The sequence below is a fragment of the Lipotes vexillifer genome, unplaced genomic scaffold (genome assembly GCF_000442215.2).
Source record: "Lipotes vexillifer unplaced genomic scaffold, Lipotes_vexillifer_v1.1 scaffold604, whole genome shotgun sequence".
Taxonomy (NCBI): domain Eukaryota; kingdom Metazoa; phylum Chordata; class Mammalia; order Artiodactyla; family Lipotidae; genus Lipotes; species Lipotes vexillifer.
Genome location: NW_006798979.1, coordinates 1,734,449 through 1,756,922, shown reverse-complemented (window position 1 = coordinate 1,756,922; position 22,474 = coordinate 1,734,449). Strand labels below are relative to the sequence as shown.

The 22,474-nt window shown below is 42.2% G+C and overlaps 1 protein-coding gene across 1 annotated transcript in view; it reads right to left on the bottom strand.

Moving 5' to 3' along the window:
* The window catches only part of NBAS (NBAS subunit of NRZ tethering complex), a 360,677-nt gene that overhangs the window by 122,793 nt on the left and 215,410 nt on the right, over positions 1 to 22,474 (bottom strand). The window contains exons 39-41 of the mRNA XM_007471211.1: positions 17,748 to 17,824; positions 17,223 to 17,360; positions 3,586 to 3,815 (exon numbers count right to left, since the gene is read on the bottom strand). Of these exons, the coding sequence (XP_007471273.1) occupies positions 3,586 to 3,815; positions 17,223 to 17,360; positions 17,748 to 17,824 (445 nt within the window). The remainder of the gene's footprint in view (positions 1 to 3,585; positions 3,816 to 17,222; positions 17,361 to 17,747; positions 17,825 to 22,474) is intronic.

The window sequence follows — 22,474 nt, the reverse complement described above, 5'->3', positions numbered from 1 at the left end:
GCTGAGGACATAAAAACAAATAAGATATTTCTTGAGGAACTTACAGCCTAATGGAGGATGTGAAATGTGAACCAGGAATCAAACAGAATGGCGGGAGTGCTAAAAGAAACGCTACAAAATACTGTGAGGATGGAGACGAGAGAGTGACCAATCTGGGCTGAAGATCGGAGAGTAAACAAGGATTAAATAAGTAGAGGCTGTAAAGAGGGAGAAGAGACAGGTGGGCTTCTGACAGAGGAAGCAGAAGGGGGGTGGTGTCACAACCATGACCATACAGGCCAGCGGAAGGACCTGTATCTTATCCTGTAGGCAATGGAGAGTCAGTGGAAAGTTTAAACCAGGGAATTGTATCATCAGATTTGAGAATCTCTAGCCATATAAGGAATTCTGGTCCAGAGCACCTACATAAAGGCCATTTTGGTAAGACTACTGCAAGACCCCTATTTCGCAGAAGTAGAGGAAATGTAAGGATGGAATTCTTGGTTGGAAGAATGGTGGACAAAACCACAGAAACGGGAATGAAATACCTGTTATCATTAAGTAATACTGCTAAGACTGTACTTACCCCAGCTAAGGAAATCACGACATTTATACATTTGATCAGCCTGGAGTTGGCAAATGTTTTCTGCACAGAGCTCGATAGTAAATCTTTTAGACTTTACCACCATACAGTCTCTGTAGCATATTCTTCTTTCTATTGCTTTTTATTCTTGCTTTTCCACAAAGCTTTAAAAATGTAAAAAACGTTCTATGCTCATAGACTATAAAAAAGAGGCCAAGGACTGGGTTAAGTCTGTCAATGCCTGGATTACTAGGTAAGTGTCAAAAATTATTTCTTGGGCTTCCCTGGTGACGCAGTGGTTAACAATCCACCTGCTAATGCAGGGGACACAGGTTCTGGGCCCTGGCCAAGGAAGATCCCACGTGCCGCGGAGCAACTAAGCCCGTGCACCACAACTACTAAGCCTGCGCTCTAGAGCCCGCGAGCCACAACTACTGAGCCCACGTGCCACAACTACTGAAGCCCACATGCGTAGAGCCTGTGCTCTGCAACAAGAGAAGCCACCGCAATGAGAGGCCCTCACACCGCAACAAAGAGTAGCCCCCACTCGCCACAACTAGAGAAAGCCCGTGCGGAGCAACGAAGACCCACCGCAGCCAAAAATAAATTAATTAATTAATTAAAAAAATTTTTTTTTCTTAAAGTACTTATTGAATACCAATATCCATGTGATAGATGAGAATTCCTGGAGAATAGGCACCATTAGCAGCTCACTCTTCCTATTGTGGGAGTCTGGCACAGTGCCTGACACCAGGTACATGCTCAGTAAGTATTCACATCTTTATTATCTGATAAAAGTGGGAACTAACCAAACTATACTCTGTTCTCCTCAAAGTCACCCTAACCACTGAGAATGTAATAACTAAGATACACAGATAACAAAGGACAACTATAATGCACTCACAGAAAACAACTGCCATTAAAGTGGGCATACAATTAGGAAGAAAATAAAGAATGGTCACATTTGAAGGTGGAGCTGCAAAACAGAAGGAAGCAGGTCCTTTGAGGATTTTTGTATGTGAGATGCTAAAATGCCGTCTCCAAGTCAGAACTGCTAACTCAGAAAACCCATAGACACTTCGAGACATTTTAAACAAGCCATCTAAAGACTGCTGTATATTTTTCTAACCAACAGATTGTGGAGAAGATTCTATTATATATTTATCAAAAGCATACATTTGTCCTCAGGACATACTTCTAATAGCATATGCCAGCTGGATACTTAAAAAGAAAAGACAAAGACCAAGCAAAATGTAATTGATGATGTAAGGCATGCCTTAACAACTTTTATTCTGCATAGTAACCTCTCTTCTAAGAAACCATGAGCATGGCACCAAGGATTACCAAATGCCCAAAGAAAAAGCCCCTTGGACTTGGAAATAGGAAGCCCAGGCTCAACTCCTGGCTGTGTGACCTTGAACAATGCTTTAAAGCTCTGTGGTTCTCAGATTCCTCTTCCAAAAGTAAGGAGGTTGGATTAAATGATCTCTTTGGTCACTTTCAAATTGGATATTAAATGACCCTATGAAATTATGAACCTCCAGGAGAACAGAGGGGAAGAGAAAAAAAACAATTCTATTACTTCTCTTCTTAACTTAATTCCGCTATAGGTTGTTCCTACTCTCTCGCTTTGATCTCTCTGTTCCCCGCCTCACTCTAAAGAGAATCTGGGGTGTCTTCTAGTAGGAAAGAAGCCCAGGCTAATATAAAACTATTACAGAGTACCAAGGTTACTTTGCCACTTTCTTTAAGATTTAAGAATAATGATGAAAAATAGCATATACCACTACCATAACCAAGCCTATCTTTGTTATTTTAAGGTAACTTATCAGGAGAGAGAAATAATCGTTAAACGTAAGCACAATTTAACTCGTTTCAAGGGCTGGAAGCCTAGACTGAACTGCATATCAATGCTTCCTTGAGAATTCAATCAAGCAGTGTGGGGAGGGCACATGGTGTGAAGATGTGATGCCTTTGGCATGTGGCAGATCAAGGTTAAAGTCACAGTTGTGATCTTTACCACCTATGTAAACTTGGGCCACTTACTTTATATCAATGAGCCCCACGTTCTTTAGCTGTTAAGATGGGGGTAACAACATTTTATGTCATAGGGTTATCTTTAAGGGTTAAGAGATGTTTATAAAATAAAGTTTACAGAGCACCTAACACAGTTCCTGGCCCATGATAAGCACTCCACAAATTGGGGTGTTAAAAACAAAACATACCTCTAACTTAATAACCATTGTGGGTGAACACACTTTAAAAAAAATACTTTTTCACTTCCCCACCATTTGACATGTAATTCTCATTTCATCTAAACTCATCTGATCTAAAACAAAAAATGAAGACGAGTATGAAAACCAAGGGGAATTCCATATCTAGAATTCCATACCTTTGTCCCAACCATACCGCCATCTCACACAAGGGCTTGCTTTTCTCTTGAGAGCGGTAAGGGACAAAGGAAAAAATGGCAGTTGCTACAGGCCTCGAACAAGAGAAAGTGCTCAAGTGGTTAGCTCTTCTTTCTCTAGAAACCCAGGACAGATAAAGGTGTCCTGGACCCATAACACTCAGTCCCTCCTCTTGTACTAAGCCAACGGTACCTAACTTTTAACATACTGAGGAAATTAAACGGCCACGTAGTAGCAAAGTGAGACTCTAGCCAGGAATAAAAGGGAATCTTGTTTTTAAATTTCTATAGTAAGCTTGACACTTTTCACCCCTGATCACACTCTATCACCTCTAACATGGTACTGGTATTGGATTATCAAAATCATGGGAAGCTTTTTTAATAATTCCCATCCTTACTACCTAAATCTGCAGGCTCAAAATACTGTCTGCATCACTAATCCATTTGGGAAGACACACACATCCCTCACAGGACAGGGAGAAGCAGGGGAAAGTCCCGTTTACAGCAACCATGGAGGTGAATCTTCACAGGACTGTGATTAATAGTCCTGATGACTCAACTTGTTCTCGTACGTTCTAAATCCATCCCTTTACGAGACGAAGGTAGTCCTTACTCTGCCAGACCGAGGATGGTTTCCCGTTTGTACTGGTCATCTGCAGTAAACCGCTGCACATCCACACCCTTCCGCAGGCCCTGGAGGATCTGAGCCTGAGTGAAGTCCAGGAGGCGCTCGTTGTAGTACTGTAACTGCTCGGTCAGTGCAGCGAGCTCCTCGGGCCAGGCTTCCGGTCCGTATCGAGTCACATGCCTGGTGACCATCCTGATTAGCTCTTTGGGATCGGCCTATGAGTAACAAAAAGACTAATTAAAAAAAAAAAAGAAAAGAGTAAAGTGGGAAGAAGATCATGTCCGCCAGGCACCTGTCTGACCCTTCACACCGCTGCCATTCAGTCAAGGCTGACAATCACCCTGAGCAGGCAACTGCAGAGGCGGTACGTTTTGCAGACCACAAAGACGGGACACAAAACTGACTCTTGGAGCGGGTTTCTGGAATCCTGCTCTGCTCTTCCACCTTAAAAATCTCCACCCACTTAAAGAATAATGTATGCTTGATTTTTCAACTACCATCATCCTATACCAGATCTCTTCCCCAATTATCTGATCATTTATAATAATTCACCCTGGAAGTAATTTTTATCATCATTGCCCCTAGATAAATTTTCTTTGGACCATCTAAGTGTTCTCAATAACAAAGAGCTGCAGTTCAATGATTCCATGAGAACTAAATAGCTAAGTAGAAGAATGTTTTCTCCAGGGATAAGTGAGGGGAAAAAGCCCCATCCCTGTTCCTAAAATCATAAATTTTTCTAGTTTCATAAGAAAGTATGCAACCAATTTTTACTCTGCTCAATTTGGGGCTCAATGGGATATTGTTCCTTAAATCTAGCAGCTTCTTTAACAGCAATACAATTATTCCAACAGAACAAAACCCAGAACTGAACGGCTGACAGAAAAGGAAAGTAAGTGGTTAACCAACCACATTTATTTATATTAAAGTTGGTCCGGGTGTCAACAAAGCAACAGCAATGCAGCCATGATTCTGGAGTTACCTAATATGTGGACATGAACTCAATCCCTCCCAATTTGGGAAAATATGGCGCATATTTTAATACCAGCAAATTAGGAAGAAAACTCCCCAAATCTACCTTTGGTTCTCAGAAACACATCTAATTACCGTAAGCCATCAGCATTTCTAACGTGTAAGCCATTATTCTGAGCTACACATGAGATTTGTCAATGTCGAGTCCATATTACCTAACCTAGCCTGACATTCTCTCTTGATCCTATTAAGGAACAATCTGGGAGTAACGATAAGAATTAAAGAAATCTTCTTGGATTCCAGCAGGTGGATTTAAGAAAAAGTCAACCTTACTCAATTTTTCCCCTACCCCTAGGCAGACACTGAGTCTTACTCTCAAAAACCACAGATGCGGGCTTCCCTGGTGGCGCAGTGGTTGAGAGTCAGCCTGCCGATGCAGGGGACACGAGTTTGTGTCCCGGTCTGGGAGGATCCCACATGCCGCGGAGCGGCTGGGCCCGTGAGCCATGGCCGCTGAGCCTGCGTGTCCGGAGCCTGTGCTCCGCAACGGGAGAGGCCACAGCGGTGAGGCCTGGTGAGAGGCAAAAAAAAACAAAAACAAAAAAACCCCCACAGATGCGTGTCTCAAGTCAAAAGACGTGGGTTTGAAAACTAATGCTCTGAAGTAAGCAGCTATAAGACCATCTGTCATTCATTCAACAAGTATTTTTGTGCACCTATTATGTACCAGGTGATGTACTAAGATGTGACCCTTTCCTCCAAGAATTCAGTCTATGAGGAGAGACGATCAAGCAAACAATTATAAAATGGTGTGATACAAGTAAGCACAGGGTGCTATGGGAATACAGAGGGGTGGGACTTGGGCACATATCAAGGAGGTCTTCTTGGAAGAGTTCATTTCTAGGCTAAACTGCTCAGGTATCAGAAGTAAAAATGCCAGCAAAAAAATAGGGAGACAAATTCTGGTAAAAGGGAGAGTATGTGCTAAGCCTGGATGGCTAAGACCTGATGGGAAGATGGAGTGAACAAAGCTGATCTAACTGCAGTTAGAAGAGATTTGGGAATAGGCTGCATACGGCTGGTACTTCTGGCAATGGATATAGGTGAAGGAGACCCCATGCCTCAGCCCTTAGTGCCTCTATGGCTGTCATTTAACCCAACTCCCTCCTACTTACGGACTGAAGCCCTGAGGCCCCACCCTGAACCGCCCACCGGGGCAAAGCCCCCTCTGAAGCTGTCTGGTATAGGGATGCTGCTGGGGACCAGCCAGCCCGTCTACACCTGCTCTGCACCCTGGTGTGCTCTGTTGTTGCCTGCTCTTCTCACACCTCATCCAGTTAGCACTTGCCTGCCTAGGAAGAGAGAGAGCAGGTGCAAATATCCAATGATCAGGGTTTCAGGGCAACAGGAGAGCTCTTCTGTAGGTGTTCTTTCAGGGAACTCTTTGGGTCGGTTTTGCACTCCACCAGCAAACCCACGTTCATCAAAACTGTGAGGAAGACTTCTTTCCATATACACTCTGACCCTGTGGTTTCAGGCGAAAGTCCTCAGCCTCCAGTTGCCCAACGCACTTTGAGGGAGAGGCTACAGCCAGGCCGTCCATCTCTGAGTGTGACTCCCACCCCCACGCATGCAATCGACCACCTCCCCTCGACCAAGGGTTTCTCACAGCTATTGCTCCACATTCATGTTTTCACTTTTTGCTTTCTGTCATCTTAAGGACTTGGTCCCTGTATTGGGAGAGTGGACTATATATGTGATCTCAGTTCTATTCTCTTTGTATTCTAATACCATTTATGAAACAAATCCCCAAACCAGGTAGAGAGTTAATCTCCAAAATGGCAGCACATAGCAATAATGAGCATAATTGCTAACAATGATATTTACATTGGCTTTTCTTTATCTTACAGAGAGTTTCAAGTCTCCACATACAACCTTCATTTTCATATGTGGCAAAAAATACCTCTTCTCTCCTTTTGCGAATGAAGAAAATGGCATGGCAGAGTGTAATAAGCGTGGACACAGAGAAGTTACTAGCTGGATGACCTTGTGCAACTTACTTAACAACTACAAATTTGATTGTCTCATCTATAAAATGGCAATATATATAGCTTGCATGGCTTCACAAAGCCTAAGAGACCATACACACACACACACACACACACACACACACACACACACACACACACACACAATACAAACCAAGACCTGGCCTTTAGCAGGTGCTCCAAAAATGAAAGGGATTGTGGAATTTACTCAAAGGTATACACCAGTTACACTTTAATTGCACCTCTATTGCATACTTTACATTGCCCTCTCTTATAGTTATTAAAACACAGCTTCCAGCAGGCAGAGACCATGGGTACTTAGTGGATTTGTCTTTCCTAGAGCACATTAGTGTCTCTTGAACAAGTCAGGTGTGGAGTAAAACGGAGACACACTGAACAGCAGTTGTAGCTTTTAAGTTAGTAATACTAGTTTATATTCCAGATCCTTCATTTAGCAGAGATGCAATTTGGGGCAAGTTACATCATGTCTCTGTTTCCTCATCTATAAGAGAGTCAACAAGCACACCATCTTCGTGGTTTGTTGGGAGGCACAAACAAAATATTTTAAAATGTCTTTTTCTCTCTTATTATATGAAAGAAATTGGGCCCAGCACTTACTCCCAAGAAACTAAAACTAGTGATGGTCAAAGATGTACACATAAACAACTCACAGTAGGCACATGAATATAAGAACCATTATAGAAACCCAAACAAGAATGCTGGAAACTCCTTAGAGGGAGCAATGGACACTCCTGACTCTTCTGGGGCTCAGTTTCTTCAGGTGTAGAACAAAGGAGTATCACAAGATGATCACCTTTCTAAGGCTAAAATCCTATGAATGTATAAGAATTCAATCATGAAAATAAAATAAAACCTTGTAAATCCCTCCAGGTGTGGAACTGGGGAAGTTCTACATCTCATCTCATTGATGCCTCCACTAAACATCAGAACAGATTTCTTTGTTAAAAATACAATTTCAGACCAACATATTATAACCAGTAGGTCCCTACACAGTTTAAACAACTTTCATACCTTCTCCTTTACTAAGTAGAAATTGTCTAGCCCCTCTGAATAATTTTTACTTCACATTCTCTGTGCATCAAATGTGTTCACTTTTCTAAGAAATGTTTAAGAACAAATACCTAATATTTCAGTCTTCGGTATGGAACGGACATAGTGCTAAATATACATGAACTGAATCTCATTTAATACTAACAATCTTGGGGGACCAGAGTCTACTAGTACCATCCTCTTTAAGATGAGTAAGGAGGTGAGTAGCTTGATTAAGGCCATTCATGGTAGGTGGCAGGGCAGGATATGACTCCCAGGCATAATGTCGCCCAAGAACCAGCCTTTTATACTTGTTGTGCAGGGAGGGGTATCTCTTAAAATTATAAGAATCTTGATAAGATCAATGTATACATAGCTCCCACCAAATGTAAATGAGATTTGGCATTTGAGTCCTTTTACAGATGATCAGCTTTCAATGATGGCCTTAATGCTGTCATTCTATATTACATCAGGACTGACCTATTTTTTTAACACACACATTCTCCCTCTCATCCCTTTTACACATATACACACATGTGTAAATACAAATGGTCACAGAGGACACACCATGGTAGGTGTTCAACTGGAGATCCTGGTTTGAGCTGTGTTTCCAAGCATTCTGTCTTCTCTAAGAATAACGGAGAGAAATTTAGAACAGAAAGAATTTAGAATATCATTTTCTGTTCAACCTCTTGATATAAATATACCTCCTTTTAAATTTCCATCCTAATAAGGTGGTGAAAAGGGGCATTCTATTAATTCCTTGATGATAGGTCTTCAAGGTTATGGATCAAACATTTGTTAAATGTGTAGGAATATTTTCAATACTTTGATTTATTGGGTAAAACATAATACTAATTCTTTCAAAATCTTCCCAAAACAAAGACCATTAGCTATGAGGAAAAAACATAGGAATTGGCATCAAAGAAACTGGATTGCTGGTTCCTCTTTCCTGAGTGTCAGGTTTTCCATTATTAAAATTGAGGCAATTTCTCTCTGATAGACTCTTCACAGAGACTGAACGAGAGTAGATGGATGGGCATGTTGTAAGTTCCAGCTTTCCATGCAAATTTCTCGCCTTACCATCATCACTACTAGTTTCTACCTCTTCTTTCAGGAACTTTACTGGTCATGATTACTTCCAATGTATGATTTAAATTTTAATAATAATTCTTCCCCTGAGCTTATCACAATTTCTCTAAAAATATTCCAAAAGCATCCTCTACTCAGCCCAACACTTCATTTCATACATTCATTCACTCACGGCACAAGTGTACTGCATTAAAGTTTCTAAAGCACTTTCACATGATTTTGATTTGACCCGCATACCAACCCAGTGATGGGCACAGGAGACTGCTGTTGCTGTTTTACAGATGCCAACCTGCATGGAAGGCATCCTGAGCTGGGGTCCTGCAGCAAGGAAGTGAGTCCAGCCCCCCGGCCTCTGGCCTCGTGGGCACCCCACTCCATCAGCCCTTCCTGCCTATCCTGCCAGCGGGGCTCCCTCAATGCTCCACACCCAGCCTCACACCTGAAGTCACGAATTTCTGTGTGCAGAGTATATTCAAACCTCTCTTCCTGTTTCCCACCTACTTTCAATGATATGATCCATGGGTATGAAAGCTCCTGGCCTCTAAGAAACTTTTGAAGGACTTTATGGGTAGCTTCAGAATCTCCCATATTCGGTATCAAAAAGATACTGCAGGGGCTTTCCTGGTGGTGCAGTGATTAAGAGTCTACCTGCCAATGCAGGGGACACGGGTTCGAGACCTGGTCTGGGAAGATCCCACATGCCGCGGAGCAACTAGGCCCATGAGCCACAATTACTGAGCCTGCGCGTCTGGAGCCTGTGTTCCGCAACAAGAGAGGCCGTGATAGCGAGAGGCCCGCACACCGGGATGAAGAGTGGCCCCCACTTGCCGCAACTAGAGAAAGCCCTCGCACAGAAATGAAGACCCAACACATAAATAGATAGATAGATAGATAGATAGATAGATAGATAGATAAAATTAAAAATAAAAAAAAGATACTGCAAAAACCGAAAACATAAAAAGGCATCAAAAATTTTAAAAGTGTGGAGAGTTGGGCTTCCCTGGTGGCGCAGTGGTTGAGAGTCCGCCTGCCGATGCAGGGGACACGGGTTCGTGCCCCGGTACGGGAAGATCCCACATTCTGCGGAGCGGCTGGGCCCGTGAGCCGTGGCCGCTGAGCCTGCGCATCCGGAGCCTGTGCTCCGCAACGGCAGAGGCCGCAACAGTGAGAGGCCCGCGTACCACACACACACAAAAAAAGTGTAAAGAGTTAAATTACTCTAATTTTTTCCCCCAAATTTGGCAATGCAGTTCTTCTATGGGGTGAAAAAAATGCGATTTCTTTAAAGAATATGGTCAAGTCCCTGTAAAAACAAAATGCACATAAATATTTATGACACCAAAATGCCGGATGACTTCATCTACTACTTACTAGAAGAGGTAATAAATCCATTTGGGCTTAATAGTCTCCATTTCTTGGTAATATTGTTTGGAAAGTTTTGAACAGGTGGTATGTTTCCCCTCTAGGGTTGTTATTTGCTTGAAATAATTTTCTACTTGGTACATTCAATTAGTAGCTTAAGAAAAAACATTTTAGAAATAGTTTACCATAAAGTTTTGAATTTCATCCCCTGCTGGGTTTGCTTCTCTAGCATATAAAACTAAAAGACACGTTTCCATTTTTAACTGATTTTATTTCCTGAAACTTTTTAAAAAGAATGATAGAGAAATCACACTTCAAGATGCATTTACGTGGAGAGGGATAAACTAGGAGTTTGGGATTAGCAGAAACAAACTACTATATATAAAATGATAAACAACAAGGTCCTACTGTATAGCACAGGGAACTATATTCAGTATCTTGTAATAACCTATGATGGAAAAGAATATGAACAAGAATATTTACGTATGTGTATGCACGTATGTATAACCGAATCACGTTGTGTACAGCAGAAACTAACACAACACTGTAAATTAACTATACTTCAATTTTTAAAAAAAGATGCATTTACAATAATTTCAAAGGTAAGATATAAATGAAAAGAATTAAGGTACAGAAAAATGTGTATAGTTTACTCATATTTGCATGAAAGGTTATTATATAAATACGCATATCCCTAAACTATTTCTGGAAGTAGACAAAAGGGAAATACTTTTTGTTTTACCCTATTTTCATCATTTGAGGTTTCTGTCATGTGTGCATTAACATCAAGAGTTAATTAGAACAAATTCTAGAAGAGAAAATTCTCTGCAAGTGACCATTTGCCAGCATCACTATAGTCTCCAAAAAGCAACATGAACGCCCAGTGGGCTGCTTCAAAGCTCATCCAGGTTTGCTGCCGGGTGTGGCAGACTCGGGATGTGCTTCCCATCAAGATGCACATGCTTTTTATCAGAAATAACACCACAAATTATATCAGTACTTTTTTTTTTTTTTTTTTTTTTTTTTTTTTTTGCGATACGCGGGCCTCTCTCTGTTGTGGCCTCTCCCGTTGCAGAGCACAGGCTCCGGACACGCAGGCTCAGTGGCCATGGCTCACGGGCCCAGCCGCTCCGTGGCATGTGGGATCTTCCCGGACCGGGGCACGCACCCGTGTCCCCCGCAACGGCAGGCGGACTCTCAACCACTGCGCCACCAGGGAAGCCCTATATCAGTACTTTTATTCAAACCTAGTAATCTACCTAAGTGATCATTCTAGCAGCTCAGAACTACAGGGGTGGGAAGAGAAAATGTGAAAATAGAAACAAGCTGAACTGACAATCAAGTGGAAGCTAAGCTTCACAGAGTGTTATTATGTGTGGACAACAAATTGAAACCACTTTGATTTCAGTTTCCAGGATGATTCGTCAGGAGCTTGTCATATCTAATTCCAAACCCAGCAGTGCCGTTTTATACAGGGGGAGATGCTGAAAAGACTCAAATAATGAGTCATTAGGTAGTCAATGGACAACGCAAACATACTTAAAACATCCAGCTAACGTGCCCATCCGTGAGGGGTCAGGACTCGAAACTGTAAAGCTGAAGGCTGTCCGAGCCACAGCAGCTGGAATGATTCCTCAACTTATTCACATGCCAACAAACAGTCACTGAGTAACTGCAGTGGGTGAAGCCCTGGGGATTCAGCGAAGATGGGATTCCTGCCCTCAACAAGATTACCACGTGGCGAGAAGACAGACGTGCATCAGCTGCCATAGCCCAAAAGAACCACGCCAGTGGGCGTCTGGAGAGCCGCGAGAGGCGGAAATTAACTGTGCTACAACTTTAAGAAAAAGCTGCATTTACAATAATTATAAAGGTAAGATATAAATGAAAACAAATTATTTCAGGCCGGTATCTGCTGAGGCAGCAGAGAAGCCTTCACACAGGAGGCTCTTTTGACCTCAGACTTATCTATTCATAGTGGGAAGAAGACGGAGGTATTTCAGGCAGGAGAATTACATCTGCACAGGCGCGGAGGTGTGGGAATGGATGTTAAATTAAGAGAAATATACATTCTGAACAGCTGGAGCATAGACTTCAAACGAGCTAGTGTCAGGATCATGGCTGGCGGGGTGAGGAACAGCCGCCAGTCCTCTGAGGGGCTTCCCTGTCATACACAGGAGTAGAGATTTTAGCCGGTAGCCACCGCAGAGCACGTGAAAACATCCTCCTGGGAATGACCCATTAGGAACTGTGGGCCAGAGATCACTCAGGTCCGAAACACAGTGACACTCTGCTTCCGACACAAAGCTAGGGCGGCAGCACATCCAAGTAAAAGGCAGGTAAAGACTGGGGTCAGGAGCTCTAAGTGACAGGTGTCACCTTCTCCCAGAGCAACCCTGAGCAAGTAAACGCATTTCTCCGTGTCTTACTTTCTGCAACATGAGGCTGCTCGACAGATCAAGCGGGAAGGAATGTGAAAGGTACTAAGACAGCCAATGCCTTCCCAGGGTTAGTCTGACCTTCCTACTGTCCCCTGACAACTCTCAGTCACAAGCCCCCACGAAGCCTGCTACTGTCACACCCCTCCTGACACCTTCCCAGCCAGAGAGAAGAGACCCCATCCGGTCACAATGAAGTCTGGTCACAGACTCTATTTCAATGCTTTTCCTCTGCAGTCAGGCAACACTTCCGAGCCTTGAATTTTATAGCGTGACATTTTAATACTTTCTTAAATATTCTGTGAAAAAACACCACAGTACATATGATGGGACAGGGATACCTCAATTCATCTGTTACAGATTCCACCCCTCGATCTGGAACGTTCTTCCCCTCCATCTTTCTGGTGCTATGCTCGTCCTTTTCGTTACTCAATTGAGGTCTTTCCTGAGCCTATTTAAATCGTATTCTACACACACGGTCCTTAACTTTCTTCTTGTTTTCAAAGCTCTTATCATAATCTAATAAAGTATACATTTTATTTACTTATTTTGTTTATGGTGCTCCTTCCTCAGTGGAATGTAAATCTGAAAAGGGCAACGGTTTTTACATATATTTTGTTCATGACTATCTCCCCAGGATCTAGAACACTCCCTGGCATAAGTAGTCATCTGACAAATATTTGATAAACACACACATAATTCAATTATTTCATATGTACTGAAGAATTATTAATTTTCAGTAATCCACCCAGGCAACATTTGTTTACTGCCCTTGATATGTCAGGTCCTGCTCTAAGCAATGAGGAAAACAATAAATACAACACAGACACTGGTCTCAAATAGCTCATTTTCTAGTGAGATGAAAGTAGATAAATTCAAAGTAATAGAGTATAAACGTTATGAGGTAAGTAAAGGGCAGTAAAAACGTGCATAGAGGAGCACCCAACACAGCGTGGGAGCACGACAGAATGGTGGCAGGTGGTAGGAACCACGCCTTGGTGAGGTAAGACCCGAACCAAGTGCTAAGCAAAGAAATGCTGGGGAAACATTATAGGCAAAAGAGTACAACATACTGAATGCAAAGAACAGAGAACACGCGGGCTGGCTGAGAAATTTAAGCAGCTCGGTATGGCTGGAGTGAAGGAACATGAAGTTGCAGAAACAGACAGAGGCCAGACCACCTTGCTAGGGCAACAGGAAATCACTGAAGGATTGTAGACCCAAGGGAGGATGGCCAGACCTCCACTTTGGAAAGACTTCTCAGACACATACTTGGAAAAAGATGCAAAAGCAACAAAGAGGAAGAGACAATGATGTTTGATTGCATTTTTCACTCTTCACCTCACCCTCAGACTAACAACCAAATGCTTTCCACAGAGTTGCCAAGAAGTCTCTGGAGAATTAGCTGGCTTGTGACCTAGCCGTGTGCCATCTTAACGCTATCAGAGGGCACATCTGTTTCTCTTTGGAGCAGCTGAGAAGTTAGAGGCATCACCACTGGGCCACATGAACCTTGCTGGCTTCTGTTTGCCCTAGGCTTTAATGCTGCTTCCTGAAGCAATTACCCTGACCAGCAGCTGCCTTACACTACTGGGCCCAGAAGGGGAATGGCTACGGGTGTCAGGAACCACGTCACAGGGTGGGTGAGTATTCCAACAACCAGGAATCTGAGGCCAACGCCTAGGGTGAGGCAGGAGACCTCCAAGGGACATCTTCAAAGGAAAGAACAGTTTGACAGGAAAACGGTGACAGGAACAAGACCAAGAGCTAAAGGGCAGCGATGGTGGGTTGACATAAGATGAAAGGAAGAGACAGAAATTGGTGTAAAGGGTAGAAAAGGGCAGGAATCAGGTTTCATTATTCTTCACACTATAACACCAGGCTCTATGTCCTTCACAGCTGGCAGTCAATAAATGCTGGATCGATGAAAGGATGTGCAAAATATAAGACCTGAAAATAAAACACTCATACTTTCCGTTGGGAATACACAAGAAACCAAGATGGACACACCTTTATTTCTAACCCTCATCTTTCAGTGTTCTACCTCCTCTATCTGCACGCTTCAGTCACAGAAATCCTAAGTGGGGTTTCTTACAGAGTGACTTCAGCATCTGACGTAGGAAACAGTGACTGCCAGATATAAAAGCCAGGATGGAATTTAACGGTTTTCTCCTACCTTACCTCTCTCAAAGACAGCTCAGGATTTGGGACTCTTAATTTTTGGTTCAAAGTAACTTACTATCGGGGAAAACAGGAAAAATACAGACTGTACTAGAATTTTCCTTCAAGAGGACTACTTTAAGTTTTTAGGTAATGAAACCGAAGATCAGACCAAAATGTGGCTCTGCAGCCAGCTCTTTGGCTTCTGTCACAGCCTGAACATGTGGTCTGTCTGGCGGGGGTTTCCAGTCCTCTCACCTGCAGCTCCTCTAATCCACCTTTACGTAACTGCCTCTCATGGATTTATGGTAAGTGGTGAGTTCACTGAGGTCAGACAGCCATAATCACCTTCTCATCTCAAGACTCGCTCAGAAGCCATGGCACACATAAGGTGCTCGGGGCGGGGTTTAGGGCTAGACCAGCTGACCAAGTGGCCTTTCAATCCTCTGTATTCATGAAAGGTGGAACATAGTGTTGGGCATGCAGTGTGACCTTAATACAGATTACACACATGGAAATAGTACATACTACATGGGAGTCCTGAGCCCATTACCCAGCACTTGTGTATGTACTACTGAAAAGATAAAGACATTTAAAAGCAGAGACACCAGCAAACGCCATGAATACTCTGCCAGCCAACCAACTGAATGGAAAAGAAAGACATTAAGTAAGTACACGGTTCCAGAGATAAACCTGCCACACTTCCACCTATATAATCAGTTCTTTCCCTCAATTTATAACACAGTAGGTCAATTCCTTATTTCACATAAAAACATACCTGTGATATAAAAGCAAAACAAAGGGAAATTACTAGAGTATAGGATAAAAGTACTGCACAAAGCAGCAGTAGCTACCGAAAACAAAAAAATAAATTCAAAATTTCCAAAATAAAGTAATATATCAACTGGCTAAAAAAAAAAGAAGCAGTCCTTTTCTTGGCCAATTTCATCCTAATATACCTATTCCTGAGAACAATACCCACTGACAATGATGATGCCCTTGGGAGAGTAACCTGCGTGGCACAGGGTTCCCCCACCCACCTTCCTCTTTTTAAATAAAAACTGATGAATGAAAGCCATAGATTTTGCCACGAATGGAATGTTTTCACATACTTAAAGGTTCTTAGGTATGTTTTAGATGGCAGAGGCAGCTAGAACTTTGATATTCATGTGAAATTCTTCCTTTTTTTTTTTTTTTTTTTTTTTTATCAGTTTTATTTTCAAAGAGGACCAAGCTGTGACCTTGACAACCATTCAAAGCACTATCCCTCCCCTCCAGATCTGAACATACTATGATCAAGGAGCAAGGTAGGGTTTATATAATGGGCAGGAAATAAATAGATGATTGAATTATTGCCATTCAGCAACTAGTCACTGAGCGAGCACTCCAGTATCTTCTGTGAGGATAAAGAAATGAACTGAAATAGATATTTTCTCCTCACAAACTTACACTTTTGCAGAAGAAATAAGAGAGATTCATAAAAATTAGAATATACATTTTTGCGGTATGTGGGCCTCTCACTGCCGTGGCCTCTCCCGTTGCGGAGCACAGGCTCTGGACACACAGGCCCAGCGGCCACGGCTCACGGGCCCAGCCGATCCGCGGAATGTGGGATCCTCCCGGACCGGGGCACGAACCCGCATCCCCTGCATCGGCAGGCGGACTCCCAACCACTGCGCCACCAGGGAAGCCCAATTTCTTTAAAGTCTACTTTGGGTCAGGGAGGAAGAATTCTGCCTCAGTAAAAACTGAACCTTGGATTTGTACACAGAGTGGATTTGAAAGTCTGATCTATTTGCTTACTTACTCTTAAAGTGGTAATTCTCTTAAAATGTCCAGTATAAAAAGGAAATAAATTCCACACGCTGATGATTAAAGGTGGTGTATACAAGTAAACCTAGAGGGCTTGCATTTTCCAGCGGCATCTGGAACACTTCTGTGTCCACAAAAGAAGGCACGTGTAACTTGAGGCCACGCTTAGGTGCTCTCACTCAGAAATTAACAATAAAGTTAAATAAAAGTGTCAGAAGCTTGGTGGCAAGTAGGCATAGTGTGTCTCAACATTTCATCTGCATAATTACTACTCTCACATCTCTCTGGCTTAAAAATAAATAAAAGTGCAGCACCATTCAAAGAACTACATTGCCTACTGTCCTAAATTAGACAGAGCCATCTTCCTCTTGAGAAGTGAGTTAAAAAGCTAACTCTCCATTTCTCCTCTCCTTTAGCCTTTCCTAAGAACACTGTAAAATAAAATAAATGACAGAAAAGTTAGGGGATGAATCAGCATTCACAATAAATATCAGAAACTCTACTTCTTATTAATTCCTGGAAAAGCAACTACGTATGACACAGAAACAGCAAAGGCTGTCAGCCACTGGGAATACAAAGCACTCTGAATACAAAGTGCATCAGTCCCTCCAAAGAGGTAAACGTGTTTTAACTACTTTAGAAAAGCTTAACCCTGCTCCATAACAGAGTGGAAACCATGAAGACTCACCCTGTAAAGAGGATGGCACTTGTCCCTGAAACACGGAGCCAACCGGGCGTAGATCTGTAGGCTATAGTAATAGGCTGCCAGCTGGAGAGAGAGAGCAGAGTGGGACTGCTTTTCAAAGCACCTGTTAGCGTCTAACACCTAGCAGGGAGCACGAGAGAAACAGCTCAGTTGAAAGGAAATTGGCACAACCATCATAAACCATTACATTTCTAGTCCTTACTCTAGAATTTTGGTTCAAAGCTTCTATCATATCAACTCAGGCTCAAGCTCATCTTAGTATGACTACATTAAAATTCAGAAGACATTATAAGGCAGATCCTATGCACATGAAAGTAGATTTTAAAATCAGCATTTCAGCTAACATTGTAGAATTCACTTTCCGGATACTGACCACAGTCCTTCCATCTTGCAAGAACAACCAGAAGGAAGTGAAACAGATAATAAACAATTTACGGGTGAAAACTCCCAGTAAAGGCTTAGCTTATTCATTTTTAAGTCCTTGTTTCTTGGAAAGGGTAAACTTACCTGTGGTAAGGCAAGGAGATAAGCAAGAGCCAGGGTCATATCATTTGGTAAAGCATCACTCGCCAGTTGCAAGAGAACTGAAAGTAGAAAACATATATATATATTGCATTATATTATTAGAGGATCCATGTGACATTCATAGTTACTAAGTGTCACGGCTTTAGTCCTTTATGATGCCAACAGTAATTCGTTTCAGAGAACTCTTTAAGATCCTTTATGAAAGTCTATTCAGCACCATAGAAATAACAGACTACATGAAACTATGTTAAATGATAACCTTGCCTCAACTCAAATTATGCTGTTTGCTACTTACACAAGAGAAAACCCAATTAGTGCAGCTACAAAGTCTAAGTGCAAATAGATCAGTGAGGATGGTTTCTGCCAGCTAATCTCTTGGTTTTCAAGACCCAGACCAAGCTATAAAATTCTGGATATCAATGACAGCTACTGTAGAAAATGACCATCTGAGCATTAACGACGAGAGTAACAACACAGCTTTTTGTGAGTGCAGATTTAGGATAAATCTTCTGATTTTACTACAATTACGATAAGTGGTTTTGTTCCTTCTCTTCACCACAATCCACAGAAAGAAAACCAGTCTCTTGCTTTGATTATAGAACACCTTAAAATATCCCAACCATCTACAACTTTTCCACAAAAATTTTTATATAAGCAACGACCTATCAATGTCATGGCTTTAATAAAGGAGAGAACACTGCCAATAACATCTGTGTTTACATCCATTTTTTTTTCTTTTTTTTTTTTTTGTGGTACGCGGGCCTCTCACTGCTGTGGCCTCTCCCGTGCGGAGCACAGGGTCCGGACGCGCAGGCTCAGCGGCCATGGCTCACGGGCCTAGCTGCTCCACTGCATGTGGGATCTTCACGGATCCGGGGCACAAATCTGTGTCCCCTGCATCAGCAGGCGGACTCTCAACCACTGCGCCACCAGGGAAGCCCTATCTATTTTATATTAATAAGGAGGTATTCTATTTAGGGTCTCAAGTGATAAATATCAGGTAGTCACTGTAATCACAATGTAAATCTTTTATTTTTAAAGAACGGACTCTCCTAACCTTCACTAATGAAGGTAATCAGTATTTAAATAATTCAAAGTAAATATTTCACTTTGTAAATACACCATATAATTTTTTTCCCAGAAGATTCACCTTCCTAATTGTGTCTTACTTGAACTAAAATTTAAAGCCATCCATATAATCTGAGCTCGGCTGACCACTGGAGCAGTGGGTGGGTGTGCGGTGAGAAGCCAGCTGCAAGTGGCTGGAGCGTCAGAGGCTGACCTAAAACTCAGCATGTCCTGCGCATGATCTATGGGGGAAGAAACTGAGCTTTCTCCACTGTGCCTCTGCAAAGAGTCCTCTAAAAACTCACTTCCTCTTGTGTTCTCCAAATCTCATAAACCAAGTTGGACCACCAGGCAGCCTCAGGCCTCCCAAGGAATTGTACTGTTCTAGAGATGTTTTCTGATCAAAAGCTACTCATTTCAAGGCCCATTTCCACATTCAGCCCTTCACTCAGTATCAATGAGAACTTTCTCTGAACCTAATATTGCTCTAAAATAAGAATCAGAGTTCCTGCCCTTTCAGAGTAAACACACTAAGACCAGAAAAAGTCTTTAAATAAATAATTTAAAAATACAACGCAAAGGGCCCAAATCAAATTTTATACAAACAAGTATGAGAGCAAAGAAGAGTTATAAAATCGCCGAATGTATTCTAGACACTATCAAAACTGAAGGATGAAGGCGTTAAGTTATACATTTTGGACAACAGAAGATGAAGGAAGAAAAAGCATGTAAGCTTAGTCTGCTGAAAATCCTGTACTTTTGAGAAAGATTTACTTAGAGTCTAGAAATTGCACACCATACAAACACACAGAGAAACACACACACAACCCCAGGGCTGCCATTTTGGCTTATGTCTGCCTTATGTACTTTACCATTTAATACCTGCTCAGCTGTCCGCAGGACCTTTAATTTGGAGAAAAAACAAAATCCAATAGTTTCACATACTAATAATTCTTCCCTATTAATTTTCTTTCTTTGTTGCTTTTCTTATAAGATGACCTACAACTGCAACCTTATTTAGTTTTTTTTCACCCCCGCTTTTATTTTCTTCAGATACTTCCCTTCCTTATGCACAAGAGGCCAATTTTCAAACAAGTATATCTAAACCCACTCATCAAAAAACAGCCCTGTCTCTTCAGAGCTCAGGAGCCCTTATTTCAAGTGAGTGGCTGATGCTCCAGCTAGTAGAGGACCACCCCTCTCCCTCTCAGAGTTGTGGTTGGTTAGGGCCAGTATGAAGCCTGCCTGGGAAAATCAGTCCCATGACTGACTATCTTCCCGTCAGACTTTTCTTTTTTTTTTTCTTTTAAAATCCTGTCATCAACTCAATCTTTCACTCCATTTAATGTGCATTTGGTTATTTCCAAAAACCAAAGCACCCTCAAGGGATGAAAAAATATGGTACCACTGAAGATATTCCTAAGCATATGCTACAGACCCTGAAGGAAATTCCAAAAGGAAAACAACCCAACAAAAAACAAAAACAACAAAAAAGAGCCATGACACCGTGGTTGGAACAAATGCACAGTTCCCAGAAGATACCTTTGAGAGAGAGAATCTCCATCTGAATATGTAAGTTCCAGGAGGTTTATTTTTTAAATAGTTATATTAATTCACAGATACAACTCACAAGATGGTCGCTAGCATTTCTTGAACATATATCACTGAATACAAAGCTTTCAGCAGGCAAAAGAGAAAAGAAATAGTTAATTTCCATGAGCTAAAAGTAATGACAAAAATCACCCTCAGAGGAGTCCAAAGAATCATCACTGTTAATTTTCACCAAGCAGTGAAAATAATCACTTTGAAATACAAATATTTGCTCCACGTGAATAATATCCACATGGGTTTTATTTCATATGTACAAATGTGTTCATCATTTCAAACTTTTCTGCATTTTGTAATGCTTTGACACTGGAGGGGTCTTGACGATCCTGGTGAGACTGCCCTCCCAGGGCTAGCTAGTCAATTGGCAGGTAGAGCAGACGGTTTCCCGGTGAGCACGCCTCTGATCTACAGACCAACCAGTTCAGAGCCAATCCTCTGAACCACCCCCTCTCTCTCTGGCTTTTACACTACAGAGGCATACTACCTTGCCCTGATCACCTCAGGGCCAGGCGCCGGTCAGCCAGAGACCGTCCCATAGCCCAGAGTCCACCAGCTTATTCAAACTCTCCATCGTAAGCTTGCTCAAGCGTGCCTCCCACACCTCTCCTTTTCCTTCCCACGAAAACCCACACTCTGGCCTCACGCCTTCTGCCTGCAGGTGGCCTGAGCGCCTCCCCATGCGGCCCAGGTGGCTTTGCTGTGTCTTCTGTTTCTAGGGATTGGTGAGTATAAACTTCTCCCTTCATGACAATCATTTTCATGTCTGGGTGTCTGCCCACACCTGAATAAAACCAGACTCTGGTACATTTCAGAACAACAACTAAAACATCTATACATGTACAATGAATCCCTGGCGTACAACATCAGGCAGAATGATACAGCAGGAGGGAAACCATCTTCAGAACCAGAAAGTTATGGGATCAAAGCTAAGACCCACCACTGACTTACTGCACAAGTTTTTCCAATTGATCGTCCTGTACCCAGTATCTCTCATATTTCTAAAAATAGTACCCTATTCTCCCAGTGAGACACATAAAACCCGAGAGTCATCTTGGACTTTACTTTCTCCTCCGCTCCCAACATTCAGGTAGTCATCAAGTCCGGCTGAAGTATTTCTAAAGAACTCTTTCACACATACTTTCTATTTTCACTGCCACAAACTCTAGATTGTCAGTGTTCAAAACCTGGACTCTTTCAATAACCCCCCAACCCTACCTGATGCCTTCAGTCTTTCTCCTTCCAATCCATCCTTAAAATAGTAGTTTCATACTAATTTTATAGGAATGTTCATTAAGTACTGTGTAATCATGTCTCTCCCCAGCTGAAAACGCATACACACACATACACACACACACACACACACACACACACTTTCCTACCTTCAATGGTTTCCCATTCCCTAAAGAAGGAAAGCTAGATTTCTTATTTAGCACTCAAGGCCTTCATAAATATGGGCCAGCCGTAACTTATGGTTTTAACTGATATTATCTCTACCCTATACCCCAGCCAAATTAATCTGACATTCAAATGACCTATAATGCAAACTCTCTATAAAGAAAGTGCTCATGCCATTCCTCTATATAACAATAATAATAATCATAAAATGAAAATACCTATTTTAAAAAAAATCTGCTTTGATGAGCCAGATATGAGATAGATGCTTTGTATAAATTAGCTCTAAGTGCCACAAAAAGCTCTGCAAAGTATACAGTATTAACTTGTTTTTACATAGGCTTGGAAAGCTATGGAAATCACCTAAACTCAGAAACGCAGTTAATCTGTAAAGACAGTGTTATGAACCAAATGTTTGTGATTCCCCCAAATTTATATGTTAAAGCCCGAGCCCTCAACATGAGGGTATTTGGAGATGGGGCCTTTGGGCAGTAAGTAGGGTTAGATGAGGTCATGAGGAGTGGGCTCCTCATGATGGGGTTAGTGCCCTTATAAGAGGAGACATCAGAGTTCACCTGTAAACACTCTACTCTCTCTCCCCACTCCCTCGCTCCCCTCCCCCCCACCCCCACCCCCCCGTC